This window comes from Serinus canaria, chromosome 1 (assembly GCF_022539315.1).
Source record: "Serinus canaria isolate serCan28SL12 chromosome 1, serCan2020, whole genome shotgun sequence".
In the NCBI taxonomy this organism is placed as follows: domain Eukaryota; kingdom Metazoa; phylum Chordata; class Aves; order Passeriformes; family Fringillidae; genus Serinus; species Serinus canaria.
Genome location: NC_066313.1, coordinates 83,044,212 through 83,068,835, shown reverse-complemented (window position 1 = coordinate 83,068,835; position 24,624 = coordinate 83,044,212). Strand labels below are relative to the sequence as shown.

The 24,624-nt window shown below is 39.5% G+C and overlaps 1 protein-coding gene across 2 annotated transcripts in view; it reads right to left on the bottom strand.

Moving 5' to 3' along the window:
• ATP10A (ATPase phospholipid transporting 10A (putative)) overlaps positions 1-24,624 on the bottom strand; it is a 108,199-nt gene that overhangs the window by 44,099 nt on the left and 39,476 nt on the right. For both annotated transcript variants that reach the window (XM_050975478.1, XM_030234832.2), the window contains exons 2-3: positions 21,896-22,100; positions 4,508-4,593 (exon numbers count right to left, since the gene is read on the bottom strand). In XM_050975478.1, coding sequence (XP_050831435.1) covers positions 4,508-4,593; positions 21,896-22,100 — 291 coding nt within the window. The remainder of the gene's footprint in view (positions 1-4,507; positions 4,594-21,895; positions 22,101-24,624) is intronic.

Below are 24,624 nucleotides of genomic sequence, written 5' to 3'. Positions count from 1 at the left end.
GGCAGAATGTCAGTAGGTGTCAATTTGTCTGTGCTTGAACTATGGGAAATAATTTCTTAATGAATCCATACTGTCAAAATTACACTGCTGCCAGGATTCTGTCAGTCCTCTGATTTTTAAGGCTAAATTCTGCATTAGGCTTTCTTATAAATCATGAGAATGTCTGAATTTCCAATAAAATCTCCAAATGACAAGTATGATTTCTGTTAATAAATGTGACATTTTAGAGATAAACCTACTTAAGTGGTACTTGCTCTGGCTTATAGTTTTATAAGCTTTGTTAATTTTTTTACACTTCACAGTAACAGTGGACTATGCTAGGTATATTGCACATGGCAAACTTCATACACAACTGCTTGCAGATTTGTTCTATAAAATGATATATTTGTTCTTACTAGCTTAGCTTACGAAACCACTCCAAAACAATTGTGCAACATCTGAAGTTAACCTGTAGGTGTTAAAACCCCAATCTACTGCCCTTACCCACAGGCTGAGCCTTCTTAGCCACATCTCATCCTTACACGCATTTGGTACTGCTTTTTACTTTCCCATACCCAAATGAAGTCAGAGAACTCAACTGTTGCTCACCAGCCCTTTAGAAAACATGGATGAAATCAAACTCTGGAAGAAAGAAGCCAGCAGAGGCTGGAGGAAACTCATCATTTGCCTCTTGTCTACAGTCACTCCCAGTGACTCTAACACAACATACACATAAAACAGTTGGGAACTGATGATAAAAGGAAGGAAAAATTGCAGACATAAAGGTCTGGGTTTAAAAATAATGAAAACTAGAGTTAGATAAAACTGCTCACTTTGATAACAAACCAGCCAATTGTAAACTTTGAGTCTGGGCTGAGAGACGGCCTAGTTCCCATTTCTAGCCCTGCAGTTATAAACCTTAAGCTTGTTACAAAGGCAGAAGAGTCTGTTTCCCCCGCTTCTGGATTCTGGCCAGTGTGAGTTACAGGCAAAGAAGGAAAATTTTCTCTGTCATTCTTTAGAACAGTGTCTGGCTGAAGCCACTCAGATGCCTGGAATGGAAAGGCTAAGCCATGAGGAAATGCACTGGCAAGCGTGGGTGCAATGCTCCTTTTCTCTGCAATTTCTCACATGGATGACACTGCAAAAATGTGGTATCTTCACATCTAAAATACAAATGCACCACAAATTAGGAGAAGTGGGCAGATTATTTGCAGTTAACTACTATTATGCTACAGCACTCCAAAAGTCTTTATACAGAAGTAAGCCTTGGTTTAATACAGCAAGGGAAAAATTACCCTGATGGTAGCTCAGTTCTGCTTTCTATTATGTTTTAACTTGTTACTTATGTGTCTTGTTACTTACTTCTTAACTTATGTGTCTGCCTGCAATTAATAACAAGGTAACCAATGATAACTGTATTCAAAAGAGAGTATTTTCTTTCAAATTTTGTTTTATCAAGAGTCTTACAAAGGAAATGGTAGAGCTGGCATTACTTTCCAAGGCTTGACACTCCCAAAGAAAATATTCAACAATCTTAAACATGATATCAGTGAGCGTTACCAGTCAGAAACTTCCTGACTCTCAATTGATGCAAATCAGTCTAGGTTGCTTTGGTTTTTTTACTTTGGTTTAGAGCTGTTACTATAGCACATTAAAGAGACATCACTATAGATTTATGTTTGTTTTTTCTTAAATAAGTTGTAACACAGTTTTCTATTAATTTGGGTTTGTCACCTTATGAAAACCTTTGAAACAAAAATACACACATGTATTCTCCTTCTTCTTCTTCTTCCAATTCCAAACTGTACTTATTTTGGTATGATCAGATAAAATTTTATGTTCTTGACTAAGAATAAAATTATTATTTTCAAAAAGCTGAAAAATCACATTCCCAGTTACAACTTCTCTATTTCCCTTGCCCATATACACACAAAAAGGTACAAACAAGATTTTAAAGCAAATATTGCTATTTTTGGAACCTGGAATTGGATTTTTGAATGTTTGCCATGCATACTGTACATAATCTGGCTAGACACAAACGGGCAGGGGGCATTTGTTCTATTCCTCTTACACAAAATATGTTTATAGGGGAAATAAAAGTGAGGGAATGTGCTTGGGTTATTTTGGGAGTGCAGAAACTGCAAAAGAGAATTAAAGCAAGCACCTGAATAAAACTGGTAGTCTGCCTGTGCATCTGCACACCCAAATGTGCTCAATGCAGATTTTGGCAACATCTGAAGAATTCAGATGCAGTAATGTGCATGTACACTTTTTTAGATATAGGATAGGGCTAGGCCCATCTCAATGCATTTTGAAGTGTCTTTTTATTTTTTATATCATGTCTCCTTTTATCCTTGCCTGCCTGTGCTACACTGGCTACCTGGAGTGATTTGGTTTCAGGAAAACTGAAGGGAACAGAATTTTTTACATGTTTACAGCATACACACACAAAAATATTTCTATTTCCTGAAAGATTTGTCAGCACAGACATTAAAACCAAAGAACACATTTCAGACAGGAAAAAAAAATCTGAATCAAAACTGGAAACATACTAAGTGGTCAAAATGTCTAGGAAAATTTGGTAGTAATGTTTCAGCACAGCTTTTTACATATGTAAAGTCTATTATTTCATGGGATTCCTATTTAATATTTTGGTATCATTTCAGTTGAGCTATTATTGCTGATAGTTATCTGATCCATTATTTCAAGCAGCAGCTACTGGTAAAATTTTGAACAAGAAATAAGATCTGAGTTTGACACGAAAATGCCATGTTTCAATTTAGATATGTTAATTGCTATTCATATCGTTAATGTATGATTTGAAATAGACTCCTGATTCCATTATACTAATGAAGGAACTCTAAAAAGTGGGGGGGGAAGCCTTCTTCTGTTATAAATTAGGGGACTGAGAATTTATTTGTTGAGGGGTTGCTCCCCACTCTTTAATTCTAATGGCCCATGGGCCTTTAGCTGTAAATCTCTTGGAACACAGCTGCTGAGAGCTGGAAATCACCTGATGCTTTCTGCCAGATTCAACATTTGTGTCAAAACATATTCCCATCATTTGTGAAACTATAAAATACAAAGAAGATTAAATATCATCAATACTAAACAATAGTCATCAAAAAGATAATACTATGTTTTCTGCTATGTATTTCAAGTGGTTCTGTAAGTTACATGCCACAGGCCTTTCCCACATGTAAATAAGTAAATATATAATAGAAGAAAAATTTATGCATATTTTCTACAGTATTCTGCTCAATATTTTGGGGACTAAGATTCACACATGAAGTGTGGTAGAAAACCTGCCAAACTTTCCATTTCCATATCTGGAAATGGCATGTCTACAGTAGAGCAGGCTCTCTATTACACACCCTCATGCAGTAATGTCTAATACCAAACTGTTTTCTTCGCATGAACTGTGGAGCTTTGTGCTGCTAAATAAAGGAACACATTTTCCCACGCTACAAGTTGATGTAGTTTAAAGAAACTGTCCTGATTTACACCAGTTGACAGTACATCCTACACAATCTGTGACATCTGAGAGTAGTAACTATGGTGGTAAATGGCATCACTATAAAAAAACTCCCTGAGCTCCAGCAATTTACCTTGTGACATTTACACAATGTAATACTGCTTATCACTCCTAATCAACATGGGTGGTAAATCATTGTATTTGAAATAGAATTAGTGTCAGTTTAACTCTCGTCATTAAAATTTGGGCAAAAATTATGTATCCTGAGCTCTCACTCTCCACGTGCTTAACAGACTGTAGCAAAATAAGTCATGCAAGAGTGCATCTCCTAAGGCACCACAATCAACACACCTTTACACTACAGACCAGGCTACATAAGAAGCAAATCCTAAAACATTTGCACATCCTAAAACATTGGTTTCTGAGCATGACTGATTGGCCAGAGATGAGCACCCTGTTAATGTAGTTCTGTTTGTTTAGAATTAAGTCAAGTGAGCATAGGTGATGTGGTAATGTACAGGCATATCCATTGTGTGAGCCAATCATTTCATTTTATCTGAATGAGAAGAAAGGAATAGTGCCATAGCTGGAGAAATACCAGTTTTGCCTTCTTCTTATTTTCCTCAATGACACATGTATTAAAAGAAACATTCAATAGACCTGTCTTCATGAAAGTGTACAACAGATTGTTCTTGTTTGTTGCCTCTCTTGGACTTGTTTTCTATTTCTTCCCATTTCCAGATGGACTTTTTTAATCCATGGAGAAAAAGGAGAAGAGTGCCTGTAAATGCAGTACTTCATACATTCATTTGTGTAGTGTAAGCTGATTGAAGGTAGCAAAAAAAATCCATCCTAAGGAATGGAAATATGAGGTTCCCATCTCACCTTGAAGAGAGGATCCTCCTCCTAAAAGAGCCTGAAATATGCAGCCCTATTTAGATGTGATGATGATGCAACTTACAGAAGACAGCACAAAGCAAACAAGCATTTATTTTATTTCATATTAGAGAAAAGGAGTGTATACTGAAGGATACTATTTGAAATACTCACATGTAACCTCGAAACCTACTTAAGTCATTGTTTGGCTTCTCACATTCAATCACACTGGTGAACTTCAAGGGGTCAAATTCTGAGTCCTAGAATAATAAGAGTGTTCATTATTTAGGGCAAAGCTATGAAAATTATATCCAAAATCACTGTCTCATCTAGTTTTTGTAATATGATAAAATCGGGTTTTTTTCCAAAGGCAATGAAAGCAAAGATGCAGACTACTGGCACTGAAAATCAAAGGAACCTGGGGAAAACAATCCAAGGATGCCTCCCAAAATCTCCCTTACAAGGATCACTTCTGTTCTGCAACCGGAATATGCCAAATGACTTTGGTCTGCAGTGGAAAAGTGAAATTTACCTGAAAAATCTCAAAACCTTAAACATTATCATTATCTTTCATGTTCAGTGAAGCCAGTGAAAATTTAGAACAATATAAATCAATTCACTGCCAATTATCAAAAAGCTAACACGAGCTTTTGAAATATTAGCAAGCCTTCTTAATTGCTTTATGCCAACAGAGATGAATTAGTCTACTATAGTAAATTACACATATGACAGAATAACTTTTTCTTAATTATCACTTAAAAACCTTCTTGATTGTCTAACTCATTACTCTGAAACTGGTATTGTTGCTGACTATTTAAGTTTACCTGTAGTTAGCACCTTGTTGTGTTTGAGAAAAAACATCCTATCACAGCAGAATTACTTTGTTAAATAAAAATCAAGGTTCTTTTTTTGCTAGCTCAAACTACACATTGAAAACTGACATATCTGATCCTGGTGCTGCAGAGAAGACTGTTTATCTCCATCAGTAAGGACAACTTCTATAAAACTGCTTTGCATAGCATTTGAAGCAAAGAACTAATCATGAATTATCATATTATTAAGCTTTCAATAGTGACAGCACTTCATATATTATGTTTTATAATGGTTTTGCTGAGCTGCTGGAGACCTCAACCACTAGAGTAAACTTGTAAGAATGGTAGACTGAGAACCAATAATCACAGGACAATCTTATTGCCAGTGTCTCTGAAACACACAGGTGTGTCTCTGGGGTTTTTTGATGTTGACTCTATTCAGGAAAGAAACCAGATTTTGAGTAAGAGACAAAAGAAACTAGAGGATATGTCAGGATGAAAACCAACACCCTCCATTTTTTTGCTGGTTACACCTGGAAGAAAGACAGAGTTACACTATATACATGACAATTCAAACCACCCACACCTGAGACTTTTGAAAACCTTTTCTGTATTTCCAAGAAACACGAGATGATAAAGAGAACTATGAAAATGGGCTGTCACTTAGAGACAGCTACAGCCCACTGGAGGAATGAAAAATTTTGACGTGCAGAATTCAGCTTGTAAACAAGGGGGAAAAAAAAGTAGTAAAAACAAAGGACAGCTCTGAGTTGAGACTGCTTTGCTGAGAATCAGACTCCGCAAATTACATCAAGCTTGGCAGTCAAGAGCCTGAGCCTTAGCAAGAAATAACACCTGCCTTTTGTCCCAGATGATCTTTTCCTTCCTTGCCCCACTACGTTCTTTGGTGGAATAAAAAAAATAAAAGGTATTAATAAAAGGAAAAATAATCTACAAATATTCACCACTGTAGCTTAAACTGCATTTATAAATTGGATGGAATGGGAAACATTTCCTATCTCCTTATTATAACCTAATATATATAACACATTTAATTGAGCACAAATTATGGTCTTAAAAAAGAAAAGAAATAAATCCTAACATCTTTGATGAATGTCTGTGAGGGAATTCTAGAGACACCTAATAATAAAGCCCAATGTAATCAAATGCAGGTTTGGTATGGCTGCTGAACTCAGGAGAGAGAGTGTGGCTGAACACATTGCCTTCAGTTGGACAGCTGAATCCCCTTTTTGCTAAGAAAACCTGCCACTAAGGTTTATATGTCACAAATAAAGATTAAAAAAAGGCACTTCAATCTAGAGCCTCCTAAAGTCTTCACAAAAAAAGACAGATCTTGTCAGGATCAGAGAGGACTAAATGTACCCAACCTCCCCATCAGTACCATGCAATATTGTCTTTCTCCCTCCTTTGTTGATTTCTTTTCATTTATGACTCAGTTTTGGAACTAAAAGTCCTCTATCATTAAATCTGCCTGTATATTTGTGTTCTGTTACAATTAACTTGAAATATGTTATTATGGTCTTTATCCAGATAATATCTGGGAGTGAAAATCCAATTAGAATAGTAGTTTATGTAAGGAAAAAAAGCTGATGAATTCTGATTTATGGCAAAAGCTCTTTGGTTTATTAATAAATCAAACTGCTCCATCTCTTCCCAGTGAAATGGAAGGGCAAATATACACTGTATATTACAGCTGATGACACTGTTTGGATATGAAAATACCTTTTGGTAAATGAAAGAACAAATATGTTAAACACAGCCTGAGTGTGACTGCTTTCAGTGGTTACAAAGAAGCAAAAATTTAATGTAAGACTTCACAATGATCAAAGTTTAGCTCTTTTTAATGCTGATACTCACACTTTGGCAGCAATTGAAACACAAACTGTGATGATGTTCTCATCTATTAGCAGCTAAGAGAAGTTGCAGTTTGACAGAAGTCAAAGCCAAAACTGTTGCTTTTACAGCACACAGATTTGCTCTTTTTTCTTGGTAAAAGTCCATGAAAAAAAAAATCTCCACCACTACCTTTATTTTTCTCTTACACTGAATTTCTGCATCACTGTTAAGACACAAGAAACAAGATCAAAACGTGGTCAAACATCAAACTGGCCCAGACCTTTGTGCAGTAGTTGCCTGATGTGCCTGATTTTGTGTACCTTACTTACTTGCTTAAAGCTGTCCCAGTACCAAGAGGGATGAAAAGCTCCATGCTAGACAGACTGCAGTCTGAGATGAGGCTTTCCAATGCCTCCTCTCCCTGAAATCGTGACTTCTGTGGTGTTCTCATCATCCCCCCATGCGCACCAACAAGGCTGGGTCATACAGAAAAAGCAGCGGGGCCATTTTTTAAATTTTCTGAAGGCATGTATCATTTTTTATCTGGTACCTCAGCAGCTGTCCCAAACTTTTGCCTTGTGCACCACTGGCCTGAAAAACTGACTCTGGCTGATAAAAAGTGGGGAGAGATTCACTGATTGCACATGAGTTCCCAAGAGTATTTTACAAAACTGTAGGGTAGCCAAGGCCAGGGCTAAATTCTGTTCATGTCAGTCACATCATTTCTCTTGAACAACCAGTTCTACTTTTGCTACAATGTATATTTTACTTGCTACGACTATTTCTAAGGATAAGCCCCCATAAAATAAAGCAAAACTTACTGCTTTCACTCAAGGCAGATGTTTTGCTACTAGGTAGTGCTTAATCTGAAGCTCAGACCCATGCTCTAATAATCTACTATGCTTCAGAAGAGTATTAAATTATGCTTGAGATACATTGGAGGAGTAAAATCCACTTCTTTCTCAACTCTTCTGCCATATTATGTCATATCAAAATGAAAAAAAAAAAGGAAAAAAAAAAAAAAAGAGGGCTTTGATTCAATAAGAAACTGACTTCCTCAGATCCCCGACTTCACTTTTTGAATTTGCTAAGATAGCTTTAGTCCACTACTTTTCTTGGAAAAAAAATGCCTACTTCTTAGGAAGTCGGAATACCTTCATAGGTATTTCTGAAAGTTTGAAGTTTGTCAAGAGGACACATGGTGATACTTACATTGGGTATTATATATACTCAGGGATTCCATGGAATGTATTTCATTTCTTCAGGACTCCTCTTGCTAGAAAAATGTTTAACATCCTATCCATATTATACATAATATATCCTATTTCTTCCACTTTCTTAAAGCCTCGGGAAATTCATTCTTAGTCTAAATGCAGCAATGGAAAAGCTTGTTTTCCGTACATAAGCAGACCTAGTCAAACTACAAAAACCTGCTAAATACGGATTCCTTCGAAGCTGAATTTCAAATTAAAGTCAAATTGCAGATGCAAAAGGTTTTGTGACTAGCCTTTAAACAATGCACTAGCTATTAAATCTGACAAAAGGTTCCATTTAAAACAATATCTTAGGTCTGCAATAATTGGGCTGTGTCTTATACCCTAAAAAGACAAAGCATTGAGGGGAAGAAAATGTTACAATGTCTTTAGAGAGTGGGAAACCAACAGGTAGACAGATGAAGACAGTATAAAGATTTGTCACAAAAAAGGCAGACTGAATTTAGCTGTCTCCAATACGACTTTGTAGCTTCAGCTGAAAGATGATTCTGCATCTCCACAGTGAAATGCCAACCTTTTCAGTTCTGCTGGCAACCTCACGAAACTGTCATAGCTCAAGAAGCAAAGCATGCCAGATGAGTCAGTTTGACAATTACACAATGTTCAAACAACATATTTCCCTTCATTAAATGCCTGTTGTATGGGTGATTTAATAGCCTGCTAGTGATATTAATAATGCATAGTTATTAAAATGTTTTCCTTTATTCATCTGCCCTACTTTACTGCTGCAGAAACCTGACTTTGATGTTCAGTCCTTCCCTCCAATAGGACAGCAATGGGTACCCAGGGTGCCCTTGGGTGACAGTGACAGCCACCAGCTTATCACATTGTGTTTACTGGCTAGGCTGGGGGTCTTATCCAGACTTCTCCCTGCAGTGCAGGGCTGATGAGGGCTCTGGGATTTGTTCTGGCGTGTACGTCTGGAGGAAACACAAAAAGGAGAAATGGAGTCATGGGGACAACTCAAAGAAAATATTTAATAGACAAAAATCTGCCTGAGCCAGAAAAACAGCTTTTCCAGTTTAAAAGCTTTTAAGTGCACTAAGAACTTTTAATGCATTGGTCCATCCTGTTACTGCTTTTATACAGCAGTACCCTGCCTTTATTATATAAAATTATTCTGACCTTTTATTAGTGTGCAACTGGAATTACATACTAATGTTATGTATCCGAAGCATATGAACTGTTTATATACTGGAAGAGTGAAATGTTTTCATGTCTGAACTGCATTAGTCTCTATGGTATAATTTATCTGTGCCACTAATTCACAAGAAAAGGGAGAAACAGTTGGATCTATGCTGTTTAGAAAGAAACTAAGAAGATCCAGCTGTACATCAGGATTCAACTATTCTGTTTTTCGCACTTAAAATTACTACTATAATTGGATTTTTTTCAGTATTGTTTGTTTAAAAGTAACACATGTTCATTACTCAGAAACACTGGAACAACTGAGCAAGTCAAATACATTTTAGGAAGCTGATCTTCTTCTGGCTGACCAAAGTTTTCCTCTTTGTAGAAAATAATATGAGGGAACAGTGCAATATCCAGGTTGCAGGAAAGAAAATGTATTGCTTGCAAGGCCTAGGAAGATCTCAATAATTCTGTAACAGCCAGCTGAAGAAACTGCTGTTAGTCAATCACAGAACAAAGTACCAAAAAATATATGTCAACAACACTGAAAATACAAACATGCAAGTTTTAATGTCCCTCAGGATGATGACCACTCTTAGAAATGCACTGCAAATTATGGTGGTGTGAATGAATTCATTTATAGACTACAGTAGTGCTGGAGAGTGGTAAGGGAACAGTGCATGTCAAGGCTGAAATACACACCTCGACCTGAACAATTAAGAAAGTGGTATCTGCCTGTTCCAAAGGCCAGTCACTGAAATAAATGAATGGGTGCATAGTCTTTAAAAGCCAACCTCAGAATTAGCTCAATGCTTCAACTAAACCACAAACCAAGACTCTCAAGGACCCCTAAAACTCTGTGTACAACCCACACTGCTACGGCAGAGGCCTCTTGCTTCACGCTCACAGACAGATGTACCTCTCCCCACTCTCCATGCTTTCTTCTTTCTGGAAAGATTTCTAGCAGCCTTTCTGCTCCATTTCTTACATGCTGGAAGAAAACTGCCACTGATTAGTGGCAAAACCATTGCACAGTCATTTTAAAGTACTAGCACAGGTCAGCTTCTGAATATACCTTGTCCTGCTCCTGCTCTAGTCCAGACTGCTGGACAGCCTGACTTCTTGTGGGATGAAGTTCTGCCAGAAGAAATGGCTATGGGAAGGACTAAGATCCTTCGCCCAGAAGAGAGAAATGCCAAGCACTGCTCTTACATCACTCCACAAATAAAACCCAAAACATTGGAGTCCTGACAGGAAAGAGTGGTCAGTAATGCAGGGGTTTTCTTGTGAACAGCAAAAACTAACAGTAGCAGCTGCAGTGTCAGGATGCAGTTAAACACACCAAAGCTTGATGACCGTACCTCAGCCTGGAGACAGGGAATCTGGATAAAAGCAGCTTCACCTTACACAGTATCATGTTAAAGAAATGTCTCTAGGATGTGAGGGAAACCTGTAACACACAGCAATTGCCTAAGGAACTGAGAGACTCCAGTCCCTGGAAACTGCAGGGGGGCACAGAGGGAAAGAAGCAGTCCTAATGAAAAGACACCTTTTATTCCAAATACTACAGGGCAGCATTTTTTATTAGCACTATCACAGTCTTGCCAGCCTTTGCATAGCATCTCCAGCATGAGAAGGTGTTACAATCAAGTGAGAACTCCCCAAGCTGGACACTGTCATGCTGTCTTCTCTTGGATTCAAATTTTTTATCAACATTTACCATCACATGCCTGTCCTACTGCAAACGTGGCATTCAGAACAAACCTTTTCCACTTAATACCAGCTGTTTCTCTTCTTGTCTCTTAGCTCTGTAGAGAGGGTGGAGGTGCAGCTGTGAAGATTAACAGTCAGTCAGAGGCCAGCAGGCTGTGGTTGGCATACACAGAACAGGGGGGAAGTTGGGATGTCTGCAGAACACTTTGGTTTGCAGCTTCCCCTCTGGTCTATTTTCATCTGCTATCTATTCTACTGAACAAGATTCTTTTCAATCAACATGTTAAAGTTGATTTGAGAGCACTAGCAAAATGAAGAACACCTTCTCAAGGAATTCAAGGGTGTTTTATTTTTCAGACAGCATCTGATTGCATGAATCTTATGAAAGGAAACTCACAATGGCCCTCTCAGTTCCAAAACTAGCAAATGAGCTGAGGGGAATGAAAATATATTGTTATGGCAGAGACTGAGGTTTGCTTCCCCTTTTACCTCTCTAGACAGCCTCATACTTCAGGCAAGCACAATGACTACAAGTTCCTGCATAGTCTTGTCTTCAGTAGTCTGCATGCTTTGTTCACCTAAGTGTGGAAATCAAACAGACATGAATATGTATATGTATATGAATATACCTGTTGAATTAGGTCATAGCAGCACAGCAGAGTCTGTTACTCCTGTGCAGGCTTTCCTCACCACCTGTCTCACCCTCTGTGTAGAAATCAACTGCTTGGACTTCTGCTTTGATACAGTCTTCTGCCTTGATCTGGCGTGTTAGATGGGTAAGGAATTGGCTGGATGGCCACATCCTAAGAGTTATAGTCAATGGTTTGGTATCCAGATGGAAACCAGTAATGAATGGTGATCCTCAAGGGTTTGTACTGGGGACCAGTACCATTCATCAGTGACACAGACAGTGGGATTGAATGCACTCAGAAGTTTGCAGATGACACCAAGCTGTGTGGTGTGTTTGGCATGCTGGAGGGAAGGGTCTATACAAACCTCATGAATAAGGCCACGTGCACGTGGGCTGGGGCAATTACCAATATCAAAACAGACTGGGGGATGAATGGATTGACAGCAGCCCTGGGGAGTAGAGTTAGAGATAACAATGGATGAAAAATTGGACGTGAACTGGAACTGTGTGCTGGCAACCCAGAAAGCCAGCTGTACCTGGGGTTGCATCAAAAAAGTGTGGCCAGCAAGTTGAGAGAGGTGATTCTTCCCTTCTACTCCCTACTACTCTCATGAGACCCCACCTGGACTGCTGTGTCCAGCTCTGGTATAAGGAAGACATGTAACAGGTAAGACTGGTTTGAGAAGAGAGCCATAAAAAAGGATCCGAGGGCTGGAAGACTTCTATGAAGAAAGGTTGAGGGAGTTGTGGTTGAACCTGGAGAAGGCTCCAGAGAGACCTCACTGAGACCTTTCAATACATAAAAGCAGCTTTTAAGAAAGACCAAGAGAGACTTTTACCAAGGCTTGCAGTGACAGGACAAGGGGCAGCATTTTTAAACTGAGAGTAGAATCAGATTAGACAAAAATATATGTTTAACAGGGCTTTGAGAACATTGATCTAATGAAAGATGTCCCTGCCTTTGGCAGGAGTGTTGGATTAAATGGTCTTTAAAGGTTCCTTTAGAACCCAAATTAATCCATGATTATAGGATTCTTATGCATATATTCATTATTATAAGCATTCAAAAAATATGAGATATTGAAGGGCAACCAATGAGAACAAATGTCACACAAAAGACCAACAGGGAGAACATCAATTGAGGAAACAGTATGTTTCATTTTTCTTCCATGTCATTAACCGTTATCTAACCTACAGATCACAAACCTCCTATGAAGTACCAGGAGACAGCTTTTTGTTTCTTAATAGCTGACATGACCCACTTCCATGCAGATACCAGCAGGACAAAGTCATTTTCAGCCCTTCCTATTACACTGCAGCAGCCTGTAAGTCAGATCCCCACGATCTCAGCCATGCAGGCCACATTGATGTACAGGTATATGAGGCCATTTGGGGTATAGTTTTCAATCTGTTTTTAAATCAAGTCATGCCAAAAATACAGTAAGTACAGAAGCTTGGAAAAGTTAATGAGGGGAAAGGAAAATGCTTAAGACAACTAATATGCATTTTTGAACCATGTTACATCTTAATCAAATTCTCTTTCTGTTGGAAGCCAAAAGGCTGTGTTCCCTGCTTTGATGTAAACCAGTCTATTTTCTGTACCATTAAGAAAGCTGAATTAGGGTACTAGCACTGCTGTCTATAAATCTCCATGCACTACTGATATTTTTAATTTAACACCAAATGGAAGTTATAGCACTGTGTGTAGAAGAGTATAGCGTCCAGTCATGTACCTGCAGGACAACCACAGCTCTCTCTCTCTCTCCTGAGCAGACACAAGTAATGGAAAGTATCTGACCATCACAGAGTCATAGCACAGCTTGAAAGTCTGAACCCAAGTATAACCAATGAACAGAAATGTTCATGGTTTCATTGAAATATGAGTTTTGAGACATACAGCCAGCCACTTCCCATGTAAGTAACATTTCAATGCAAATTCCTAATGACCACCATGGCTTATCACCACTAGACTGTGTAAAAGACTTGGAGGCTAGCAGCAGGTGGAGAAAAGAGAAGTGGGATGAGAGTTCACAACCTCGATGCTGAAATAAATACAGGAGTTCCTCATGCTGTTCCTCTCTGTTTTCTGGCAGAATAGCAGACCCCTTCTCCACCTCAGTACTCTCAAAGGAAAGTGAGACCATACCAATGTATCTGGAGTTATATATGGCTCAATACTGAGAACCCCTCTGCTCTGGAAAAGAAGGTCTTTCCATCCCTTCCTAACCACCAATACTGCCATCTGGGGTTGTGGTTTCAGAGACCAGTGGAACATGACGCGTTTCCAGGTTGAAAATCCTGGCCCTAAAATCGTGAGTTCTCTGTGCTACATTACAAAAACTCATTTCCAAGAACATATATTCCAGGTATTTCCTGCTCTCAGACCAGTGAATGGCTGGGGAATAAACAGTTCTAGAAATAAACATTTATTCAGTAAAATTGAATTAGGATATATCAGAAAAGTCAAGACAGAAAAAAAATGGAAAATCTTTTCTTAACTTGCTTTAAATGTAAATGTTTACTTTTCTATAACAGGAAAGCGGTATCGCATTTTATTTTCTCTATGGACCTGAAATGCTCTTTTGTTTTCTAACACTTTTTCAGGGAAACAGCAAAATGGAGAAATCCTGGGTTATTGATACAGAGAATGAAATTTCCTGCCTCTATAGAGCTTTAATGGAGCACAAGCACAGACATAACACATTTTCTTACATGGATTCACCACTGTTCCACCAGTGCTGGAAGGATTACCCTAGGGATGAGAAATCCTTCACAGTCATGACACTCAAACTTAGATTAATCAATTTGGCCCCTTTAACCTACATTTAAACACAAAACCAAACACCTAATGCTAATGGCAAAACTCAACTACTTAGCACTCTTCAAACTCTCAGGACTCTTCATCTACTCTCCCCTCCCTCTATTGCTTAGATTACTATAGCCAAAATTTCCTCTTACAGTTATTCAAATTCTCTGTCTCTCTAATGAAGCTCTCTCAAAATGCAAACTTGTGGCCTGGACACCTGTGCAGTGGAAACTAGAAGGAGGTGATAAGGGTGCCCAAAGCTGACCAAGGAGGAAGTGAACCATCATTCTTGAGGTTTTTTTTATTTCCCCATGCCTCCCAGTGTGGGACTGCTGACTAAGTGCCATGGTTAGGAGTGGAGTAAAAAATTGTTCTCAGCCTTCATTTAGCACGTTTGGCTCAGACAGATCTTGCCACAGCACCAACTTGAGTCATTCTCTGCAGCAGGTCGTTCTGCACGCATCTGTTATGTGTTTGTTTCTCTGTTAGAGAGACAGCAGTTGCTTCCTCTTCAACTAGACATGTCCACAGTTTCCAGAGAAGTGATCTGTGAACAAGATACTATCCAAAAAGAGATACAACAATATAGGTGTAGAGAGTTTCGTAACAATTCACCCTTACCAAAGAAATGAACTGAATGTTCAAGGCATTACCTCAGACAAAAGTCTTTCTCAGGGTGTGCCACGCTTGAATCTTGCACTGACAAACACAAGTCTTTTTAACAGGACTTTTTTCTCTAAAATCTTCAGCTAAACTGTAAAACTAAAAAAGAGTAGGTTTTAATTTAATATTCTGGTAGTGCATCGCAAAAACCACTGTTTATTTTGCTCGTTTGGTTCATTTTTTAAATTTTATTTTCCCCCTTGGGAAAACTAATTTTTGGCAACACCTGTGGGATGGAGCACTAATCTGATGTTTTAACATGTGCATGTCTGGAATTTTCAAGCCAATTTTCATCACCTTCTGAACACCTCCTCAAAATACTGCAAAACAGAACTGCACAAAGGATAACTCCCAAAAGATGCTAGAGAGGCAGTTGCTGTTATTGTGGCCTGATTCTACCTTATTAAAATACTCACAGTTAAAACAACACTGAGTCAAACAACAGCGAGTATGCTGATTAATTCCTATCTACTAGATTATAATAGTGTGCTATTCCCACTAATTGCAGGTGGATGGTTGCCTGAGGGCACTAGACAGACAAGAAGTAACAGGGAGAATATAGCTATACCTCTCTTGTCTTGCTGTAGAAGACTCATTCAGACTCTTTGAGATAAGAAGCTCATATCAACAGGTAAGTTGAAAACTAGTCTGCCTAGAAGTTGAGCCGGTTTAACTTCAACTGTTCTCTCCAACTGGGCTAGTTTAGACAATGTAGATTGTTGCACAAGAAATCTTAGCTCAGTTTAGGCTAAACTAACATTTGGAAATTGCTTTATTTTCTCTTTTTAAAAAAAAAAAGTTTTCTTTGAGTGTGGAAAAAACTGAATGCAAAAGCAATATCAACACTGAGATACCAAGGCTGCCCTGTGAGTTGTTCACACACAATCAGTATGAGTTGCCCTTGCCGAAGTACCTCATACACAGAGCAGCCTGGATCCACCAAGTCAGACTTACAGTGCAGCCCTTCTAGAAACCAATCTTCTCTTCTGGGCTAGCTTCTGCCTGGGACTCACAGGGGAAAAAAGAAATTGTATAAATGGCTGAATGCTTGGAACAGGGAGCTGTGGGACTGCTTCTCTAAGGCCAGCGGTAGCCAATGTATTTCCAGCACAGTGCAGGACCAGGAAGGGCTGGAATGAAAGCTGGATCTGTCAATTTAGCCCAACTTCCAGGCTGGGACTGATGAAAAAAATATGCCTGCAGTAAGCATAGGCTCTGCATTTATACATATTCCAGAAGTGTTCACAAACTGACTTGTGAGGAAATCAGATTCATCAGTTATTTTGGTGCTAGTCTGCATGCAAATGAACCTCCCAAACAGGCAGACACCAAATTCAGATGTGCTTTTCAGACAAAGTAAATAAGCAGCCACAAAGTAATTTGCAAGGCTTATCTAAACCTGTTTAATCATGCTAGTAATAAGTTTGTTTTGAATGAAGTTCTACTCTTAGGAGAAAATGAGAAGGAAAAAAATGCATCTCCTACCCCCTACCAGCCCCACATGCACCTTCTCACAGGGGATGGCAGCTGCTACATTTACCTTAGCTTTCAGCTGAACTGAAGCTTTCCACACAAACATACAGACAGGGGCAGTGGTTAATAAAACCATAAGCTGCTCCAGAATCCACAGTGAGTCTTTGTGGATTTTGTTAAAAGGCATACTGAGTAAAAACAGTGCAGCACGGAAATGTAAATGTTTTTCATGAGTCTAGATTCATACTATCAAAATATCCTAAATCAAGTTTATGAAATCTGAAAGGGAGTTTTGAGCCCTCGCAGCCCGAGCTGTATCTGCTTATCCACTCTCTGAAGAGAGAGCGGCTGACATGACGTCTCAGATGGATGGAAAACATTCCATAAGCAACTGCAGAGGGTGTGGTGGCGCGGCAGCTTGCAGAGTAGCACAGAAAACACATTGATTCCTCCTGCCTACTGTGTCTTCTGCTAGATCCAGTGAACCAGAAATGGCTGCTGTGACTTGGCAGCAGTGAGGGTGGGTTTGAAATTAGGAGGAAATGGGCAGAATACCCAGAATACCAACACAAAGAGTTGGTTTGAGTTTTGGTTTTTTTTTTTTTCCAAGAGATGTTTACTGGTCAGGGCTAACACTGTTAGACCACAAACAGTGGGGTTTAGCTCAGTGCTTTCTCCTAGCTGCACTTGCCAGTGAGTCATGCTGCACACATGAACTGATGTGTATTTCAGGGTGAAGACAGTCCACTATCCCGTTCATTTTAAAAACACAGCATGCAGAAGTATGTCTATGGCTATTTTAAACATTTCTAACACATCCTGTTGCTGTAGTAGCAGAATAACAAGAACACAGTATTTAAAGTCTTGGAGGAAAAAATGTCAAGGCCTTTGTAAAATCTCCTGTTTTCTTTTTTTAATCTACTCACAGAGTGACTTTCTTTTCTCTTGTCTATTTTGAGTCTACAACAACAAGGTGTAATTCAAACTGGTGTCTTCAGACATGGAAGCCAGAGGAATGTATCAGTGACTCTTCTCACAGCTTGTGCATTGGTAAGGTGTAGAATCACGTACACAAAGTACAGGTTTATGTCTGACAGACTGCATTCAGTAACAAACATGCAAAGCTAACAAGCAGTATGTTCCCAGTCTACTATAAATTACTCAGACAACTCAAAGCAGCACTAAAATAAGCAGTATTTATGGTCACTTGCACTATAAAGGAAAATAGTTTCCTGGAATTCACAAGTGGGGAGATGCAATCCAAGCCCACAAATGCTGATCCTGGACCTTCTGAGCATATGTTCAGAGTAAAGTAATGCCTGCAAAGCACCAGAGACAAGGATAGAGAAAAGCTTCTAAAAATTTCTTATTGCTTCTGCAAGAATCAGGCTATAAAGGTTTCAGAATGCTACTTTTCTGAACAAAGTTTTGGAAGAGGGAAACTGTAAGGCCTTTTCCTCTCTGAGACTATAGACCTTATATGCTGTTACTGCTGAAAAGAAACACACAAAGGTCCTTCAGAGGATGCTGGAGGAACAGTGGCCTCTCCAGAGGACAGTTGTACCCAGCACAGCAGTGCTGGCCTTGCTGGCCTCAGGAGAAAACATGGTGGCTGCAAGAGGACTGCCCAGTGCACATACCACTTCAGTGACCCCAAATCGGCAACCAGGCTGTCTGAGAGCTCAGCACAGACCTGCAGGGCTGTAAATTGTGTGGGTGCACACAAGGCAAGAACAGAGTCAAGAAAGCTTTAAACATTAGCTTAAAACAACAGTTCCTGCTGCCACCCCCACTCCATTCCCATGCCCAGCTGAGTGACAGGTATAGAAATAGCTATCCTTCATTGACCTGCTTCACAGGCATGTGCTCCAAAGTTATCAGTTAGCTTAAATATGAAGCACAGACAAGCCAACCTTTGTAAAAGTTTTTTTTAAAAAAAAAACTTGAGATGCTGATAGAGAGACATTATTCAAAGACAGCTATTAACAGCTGATACTTTGAAAAGAAGCTTCCCAAAAATCTGTTTTTTGTCCTGTGATAAGCCGCATGACAAGGCACGTCACACTGTAAGAGAGGTGGGGAAAGTGTTTAACAGTGTGGGAAAGACTACATAATTTATTTCTTTGCTTTCCTGCTTGAACAACAGGGCTGCAGAATGACACAGAACCAAACAGCTATAAACATAACTGAGAGTTGTTCTTCTGAGCAGAGTGTAAATACAAAAATGTGTAAGCATTCTCAGCCAATGCATGAACAGGTTGGGATGCAGGTCTTGTAAGGGACTTGGGAATAAGCTTCTCTGAGGCTGGGCAAAAGGAGGGATAGCATTAGGTGCAAAAAATCTCGGTCATCCAAAGCGTTTTACAAGATCTAGCACTAAGTTCTCTCCAGCTGTGACAACTGGACATATCCAGATAGGAAGTGAACTTCAGCCCAACAGACAGGCATCACCTTCTTATTCCATGCTATTTGGCTGTCCTCCTACTATTCATCCAACATTTTCCAAGCACCTCCCTCCATCCCACTGCTGAGTGTCTCTCAGCAAGGCAATAGCTTCAAGAATTAGTAAGAGCCTATCCTTACCAGTATGGAGTGTGAAAGCTAATGCTGCTGCATGAATTAAATTAACAGTATGCTTAGAGAGGTTTTGGCCAGGATTTTAATGAGGATGGCAAGTATTCTGCTGGATAACGTATGGGGTGCTGTTACAGAGAGATTCTGTGATGCTGCAGCTGCTGAAGACTTCTTACTTGCAAGTGTGCACTTTGCCTACAACTTAGTTGATGTAGGAACCCAGGCTTGGATATTTCCTGCTTTCTCAGCTATTTTAAGAGAGGGGAGGTAATCACATGTGGTTTTCTTACAAGTCCTCTTTCAATATTTGCCTCCTTGAGGAGCAGTCCTGTATTCACTGGAATGAATGAGCTTTTTGTCACTGACCTCAATTTAACCTCTGACAACTTAATGGACCTCACAGCTACTGTAGCTTGGCACCTTGTGATCTAAAATTTATTTTAAAAAAATATTTATCCACATTTTTCTGAGCCCACTTCTGAGACAGAAAAGTTCCATAATCATCTTATGATACAAAGAACTAAGATATGGAAGGAGGATGGGCTGGACACCCAAGGTACGCTAGGGGTCTACAAAGCTGACTGCAGGTATCTACAAGACAACTGATTTCCTCAGTAAAGCATGGCAGCAGGTGAGCTAGCCATGCCACATAAACTGTGATGTGCTTTCCACATAGAGATGGCTATGCTTCCCTAGGCTGGAAGTGTTTCCTCAGCCTTCTTCCTTAATGAGGCCCAGTTGAGTCTTTGATAATCTTTAACCTGTTTGAGGAGGAAATGGCCACTCACTTCCACACAACAGCCTAAAGGCTGCAGGTCTTGCCAAACTGTACAAACTCCAGAGCTGAAGTCTTTAGGTGCCTGGTTTGGATCAGCAATTTAAACCTCATTGAGTATGCCAAAGATATTGTTGCTGGTTTTCCTGCTGTGTTAATGCCTGCATGGGATCACTGGTTGAAGACACAGAAGTGACTCCACAACTGATGGGCTCAGGCACACATCTAGGTGCTACAGCTCACAGGAGCAGGGCAGTCTGTAGGGTTGGCAGGTGTCCTCTCAGCCTGACAGCTTCCAGGAATACTGAATCAATACCTTGTTGCCATGGAGCTGGGGATCCCAAGACGGTATAAGAAACTTCTTCAGGCAGCAAGGGTCTTCAAAGCCAGTTTTCTGCTAATTTGTAGTTTGGACATATCGATTCCTTTCACCGTGTTTACCAACACCTAATGATGTGTGTCCAGTGGTCTGAGATCACAGAAATCCAACTATCTGCTGTAGATGAGTGGAGGACCTGATGCCTTCCTTTTGAGACTGAGCTGGAACATGGCCTTAGCTTGTAACTGTACCCACAAATGCAAAAACACACCTGTGTTCAGTTACCTAAATGAAACCTACAGTTTTTGTCCTACATAATGTACCTGAAGTCACATAAGAAGTCTGCATTGGCAGAAAACTGTGATACATCATCTGAGCACCTCCCTGAAGCTCTATCCAATGGGAGAGATTTCCTCTCAGCAGGAACAGGATGGGAGGTTTGAGCAGCAATTCAATTAACTTTGAAACAATAAGAGTTTTTGAAACATTTGGCCTGTAGCTGATTGAGCTTGTTGTCACAGTGGAAGGTGCCATGTCATATTTTAATTCTGTGTGGAAATCATTGATCATTAAACAAATCCTTATCTCCCATTTTTACAAGCTATTTAGAGAAAAGGTCTACCTACCACAAACAATTATTTGGAGGGCACATTGACTTTCATCCTGTTGGTTGGATAATAACTTCATTAATGCTGATCTGTCTCAATACAACCACAGGCTTCTGTAGTTATCTTTGATGACAGTGGTAAGGGCAACAGCTCCCATTGTTTGCAAAATCCCTCAAATTAGAAGTACTACTGGGAGAACCAATGTAGCTGAGTTCTAAAAAATATTTTTTTTTCCTGACAAATACAGGAAGCTGGAGTTAGCTGGCAAGAGGGATGGGAGAGGAGGGCATACAAATAAATACTATTTCAATAAGATCATTAAAGCAAGTAAAACTTCAGGTAATTTCCTCTAATTCTGCTGTCAGTAACTGATCTGGATTATGTTTTGTTTCAAAATAGTGCTGTTGGGGAGAGATAAGCACAGCGAGAGAGCAGTAAAACAGTTTTTGAGCACAGATACCTCCAGAACGAATGCCTGCTGTCTCTTTAAATCTTACAAGCTTTAATGCTCCAAGTGCTGCAGGGATATTCTCCAACACAGAGTTTGAGGCAGATTCCTAATTGAAACTGATCTGGTTTGCAGGCAGGAAAAGTACATGTTTATATTTAAGTATCTTCTCCTTGGGCAGTTAAAATGTGTTTTCAAGAATCAAGCTACAATAGAAGCCATTAAAATCCTCCAACATTTCCCAAACACGATTGCCCCAAATAATTCCTATTCAGATTCAGGGAAAAATGATGGTAAAACTTCTGATACTATGATGAGGTCAATTGTTGTCAAGTCTAGCACTTTAATGACAACCATAACAGTAGTTCATCAGCACTACTAGATCAAGCAGATTTAGCTGGTGTGGAGCATATTGGGAACCAGCCACTTTTTTGAAAGGAATTCTTATCTTAAATGTGATTTAGGAATGGAGACTTACCAGCTCTAAGAATCTCCTCACCACCTGTCTTTGTTTTAAGTTAGTTTCACCATCCAGGTTGGCTGTTTCTATGTGGCACAGCCCATCAGGATCACTTGAGGAGAGTAGCAATATGTCAGCAGGTATAATTTCATTACAGCGAAGCTGCACAAAGTCTCCGACTTTCACTTCTTTCCAGTATCTGTTTATATATTTCTTCTCAGTTCTGGAAAAAAAAAATCCATACAAGCCTTTTAATGAAAAACATTGCACAGACTGAGATGCTTCTGATAAATCTGATTTGATTTGTAAGAGGACTACCTGTTACAGGAGTGCCTTTGGAAGATCAGCAACTCTCAAGTTACCCTAGGAAAAGTCAATGCAGAGTGCCAAGAGGCCCTTTCCCAGTGACTCAGAAACAGGTCTGGGTTACCAAGATCCTCTTTTAAGATCTAGAGTAAAACATGTTGATGTCAGACTTGACTAAGCAGGGTAAACAGGAGCTTCACACATTCTCCTTTCTCTCCCTGTATGCTCTAAATCACCCACATGACCCCAAGAAGGAGAGGTGTGCCCATACTGTGTCAAAAAGAGTCACTTTTAGGAGACATGAGAACAGGTCTGGGCCCAGAACGCCTGCTTAGAATAGCTCCTAATGTTCTCCCTTCGTGTGCCACCCTCTGATGCACCCTCACATAGCTTCCCCTTGTTCCCTTTTTCCAACAGGGAGAAACTGTACACTGCTGCACATCGTAGCTGGACAAAGATCCCTACATGAGAGGAATTTCATCACTAAATCTAGAACTACAAGGACATGTTGTGTGGTAAAATGCAATCCTAAGTACTCTACTGGGAAACGAGACTCTAATTTCTTTTAACTATTTCTACGCTATTCCCATTCTATCCAGAGCTTTGTCTGTTACATAGCTGACTCCTGCTTAGTTACCCTGAACCTTTCATTTTGGAGTACAAACACTAAATCTCTCTAGTTTAAAGGCCATGCTAGTTTGCTACTTTTTCAGGTTTTAGTTTTACAGCAGGCACAGACTCACGTGCTTTCTTGACATTTGTGGAAGCATTTGTGGAAAGTGATTTATTCTGTTGTGATTTTGAAAGAAATCAATTTCAAAACAGCCCCAATATTGACTGGTGAAAATACCTCCTGAAAAAGGGAAGCTAATATACTGACACTTTTCTAAGCCACTAGAAGACTTTCTGCTGTGTGAAGACCAAGGTAATTGTCAATGCTGGCACTGTCACCAGAGACTGTCTCCTGGGACAGAACTTTAACTGGCAGAATGGGATTCTGATGAGGGGTGGGGAGAGGTGGCAGCAGCTGTTTTATCTTGTTTAAAGTATATTATTTTTACAAACATCACTTTCAGCAGTAAGGTGAATAGATTTGTAACAAAGTGGAAACAGGGAAATCCTGACAATGTTGTTACTTTGGAGTTACTGACAGTTATGCCTTCACTGGTGTTAGAGGAATTAGTAACTAAATTGGCATTTATTCATGTATTTAGCCAAAATCCTGAACAATAAAGGGTCAGGTATCAGATCAGGTTATATCCCCCAGAATTTCTTCACTTCAACATCCAGTTTATAAGGGGAAGAATAAAAATTATAGCTGTGATTTCTATTTTGATAAAACCTGAAAAGGATTAGTACGTACCAAATGTAAAACATTATAATCTCTAACAAAAGCTAGTAATACACCTACTAGGTGCTGAAATTACACATTTTCTTCGTAATCAGGCTGAAACAAACATTTAACTTTCTCTGCTAATGAGTATGAATTGCTTTGAAACCCAGTGTGCCATAATACAGTACAAATTACTGCACTGCAGATCTGAAGGGTTTGTTAGCTCTGCAATCTGTAACTCCAAATCCCTTTAAACGTGTCTGTTGTTCTTCATCCTTTTTAATTTAACTGTGAAACTGGGTGATGTACAAATGCATGTACAAGGAGCAGCAGCACAAAAGCATGATCAGGATAAAAATAGCAAGTAGTCCCATACTATGCTATAAGCACTACTATTTTTTATTTAATTTCTATTGTTTGAAATAGCATTGCTATTTTAGCATTTCCTCATCCCTCACATGCTTAGCAACTGCCACAACTATACACGCGGTGGCAGGAAGGGTGGATATTAAGCAACACAAGGCCAAATGGCTCTGCTGGAATAAATGAAGTTGTTCAGCCTGGAAAACAGAAGGCTGCAGGGAAACCTTATTGTGGTCTTTCAATATATAAAGGGGACTTGTAAAAAAGACATTACCAGTGCTGATAGCCACAGGACAAGGGGTAATGGTTTTAAACTGAAAAAGGATAGGTTTAGATGAAACATAAGGGAGAAATTTCTTATGGTGAGGCTGCTGGGACACTAGAACAGCTTGCCCAGTGAAGCTGTGGATGCCCCATCCCTCCAAGTGTTCAAAACGGGGCTTTGAGCAACCTGATATATTACAGAGTGTCCCTGCTCCTGGCAGGAGTATTGGACTAAGCGATCTTTAAAGGTCCTTACCAAGCCAAACCATTCTATGATTCAATAAATCTATGAATGCAAGACCTCTTGGATATGCACCAGGGCCCAGGGCACAGCCCCCTTCATTAGGCACACGGGAATAATTTGGCCCCATATTCCACTTGATCAGCTCTTTGCTAACAAGGGTCAATAGTGGATGGAAAATTACTGTCTTCATGGAAAATTACTTCCTAATTCTCTTTACATTGGGTTGCTCTGTGTCCT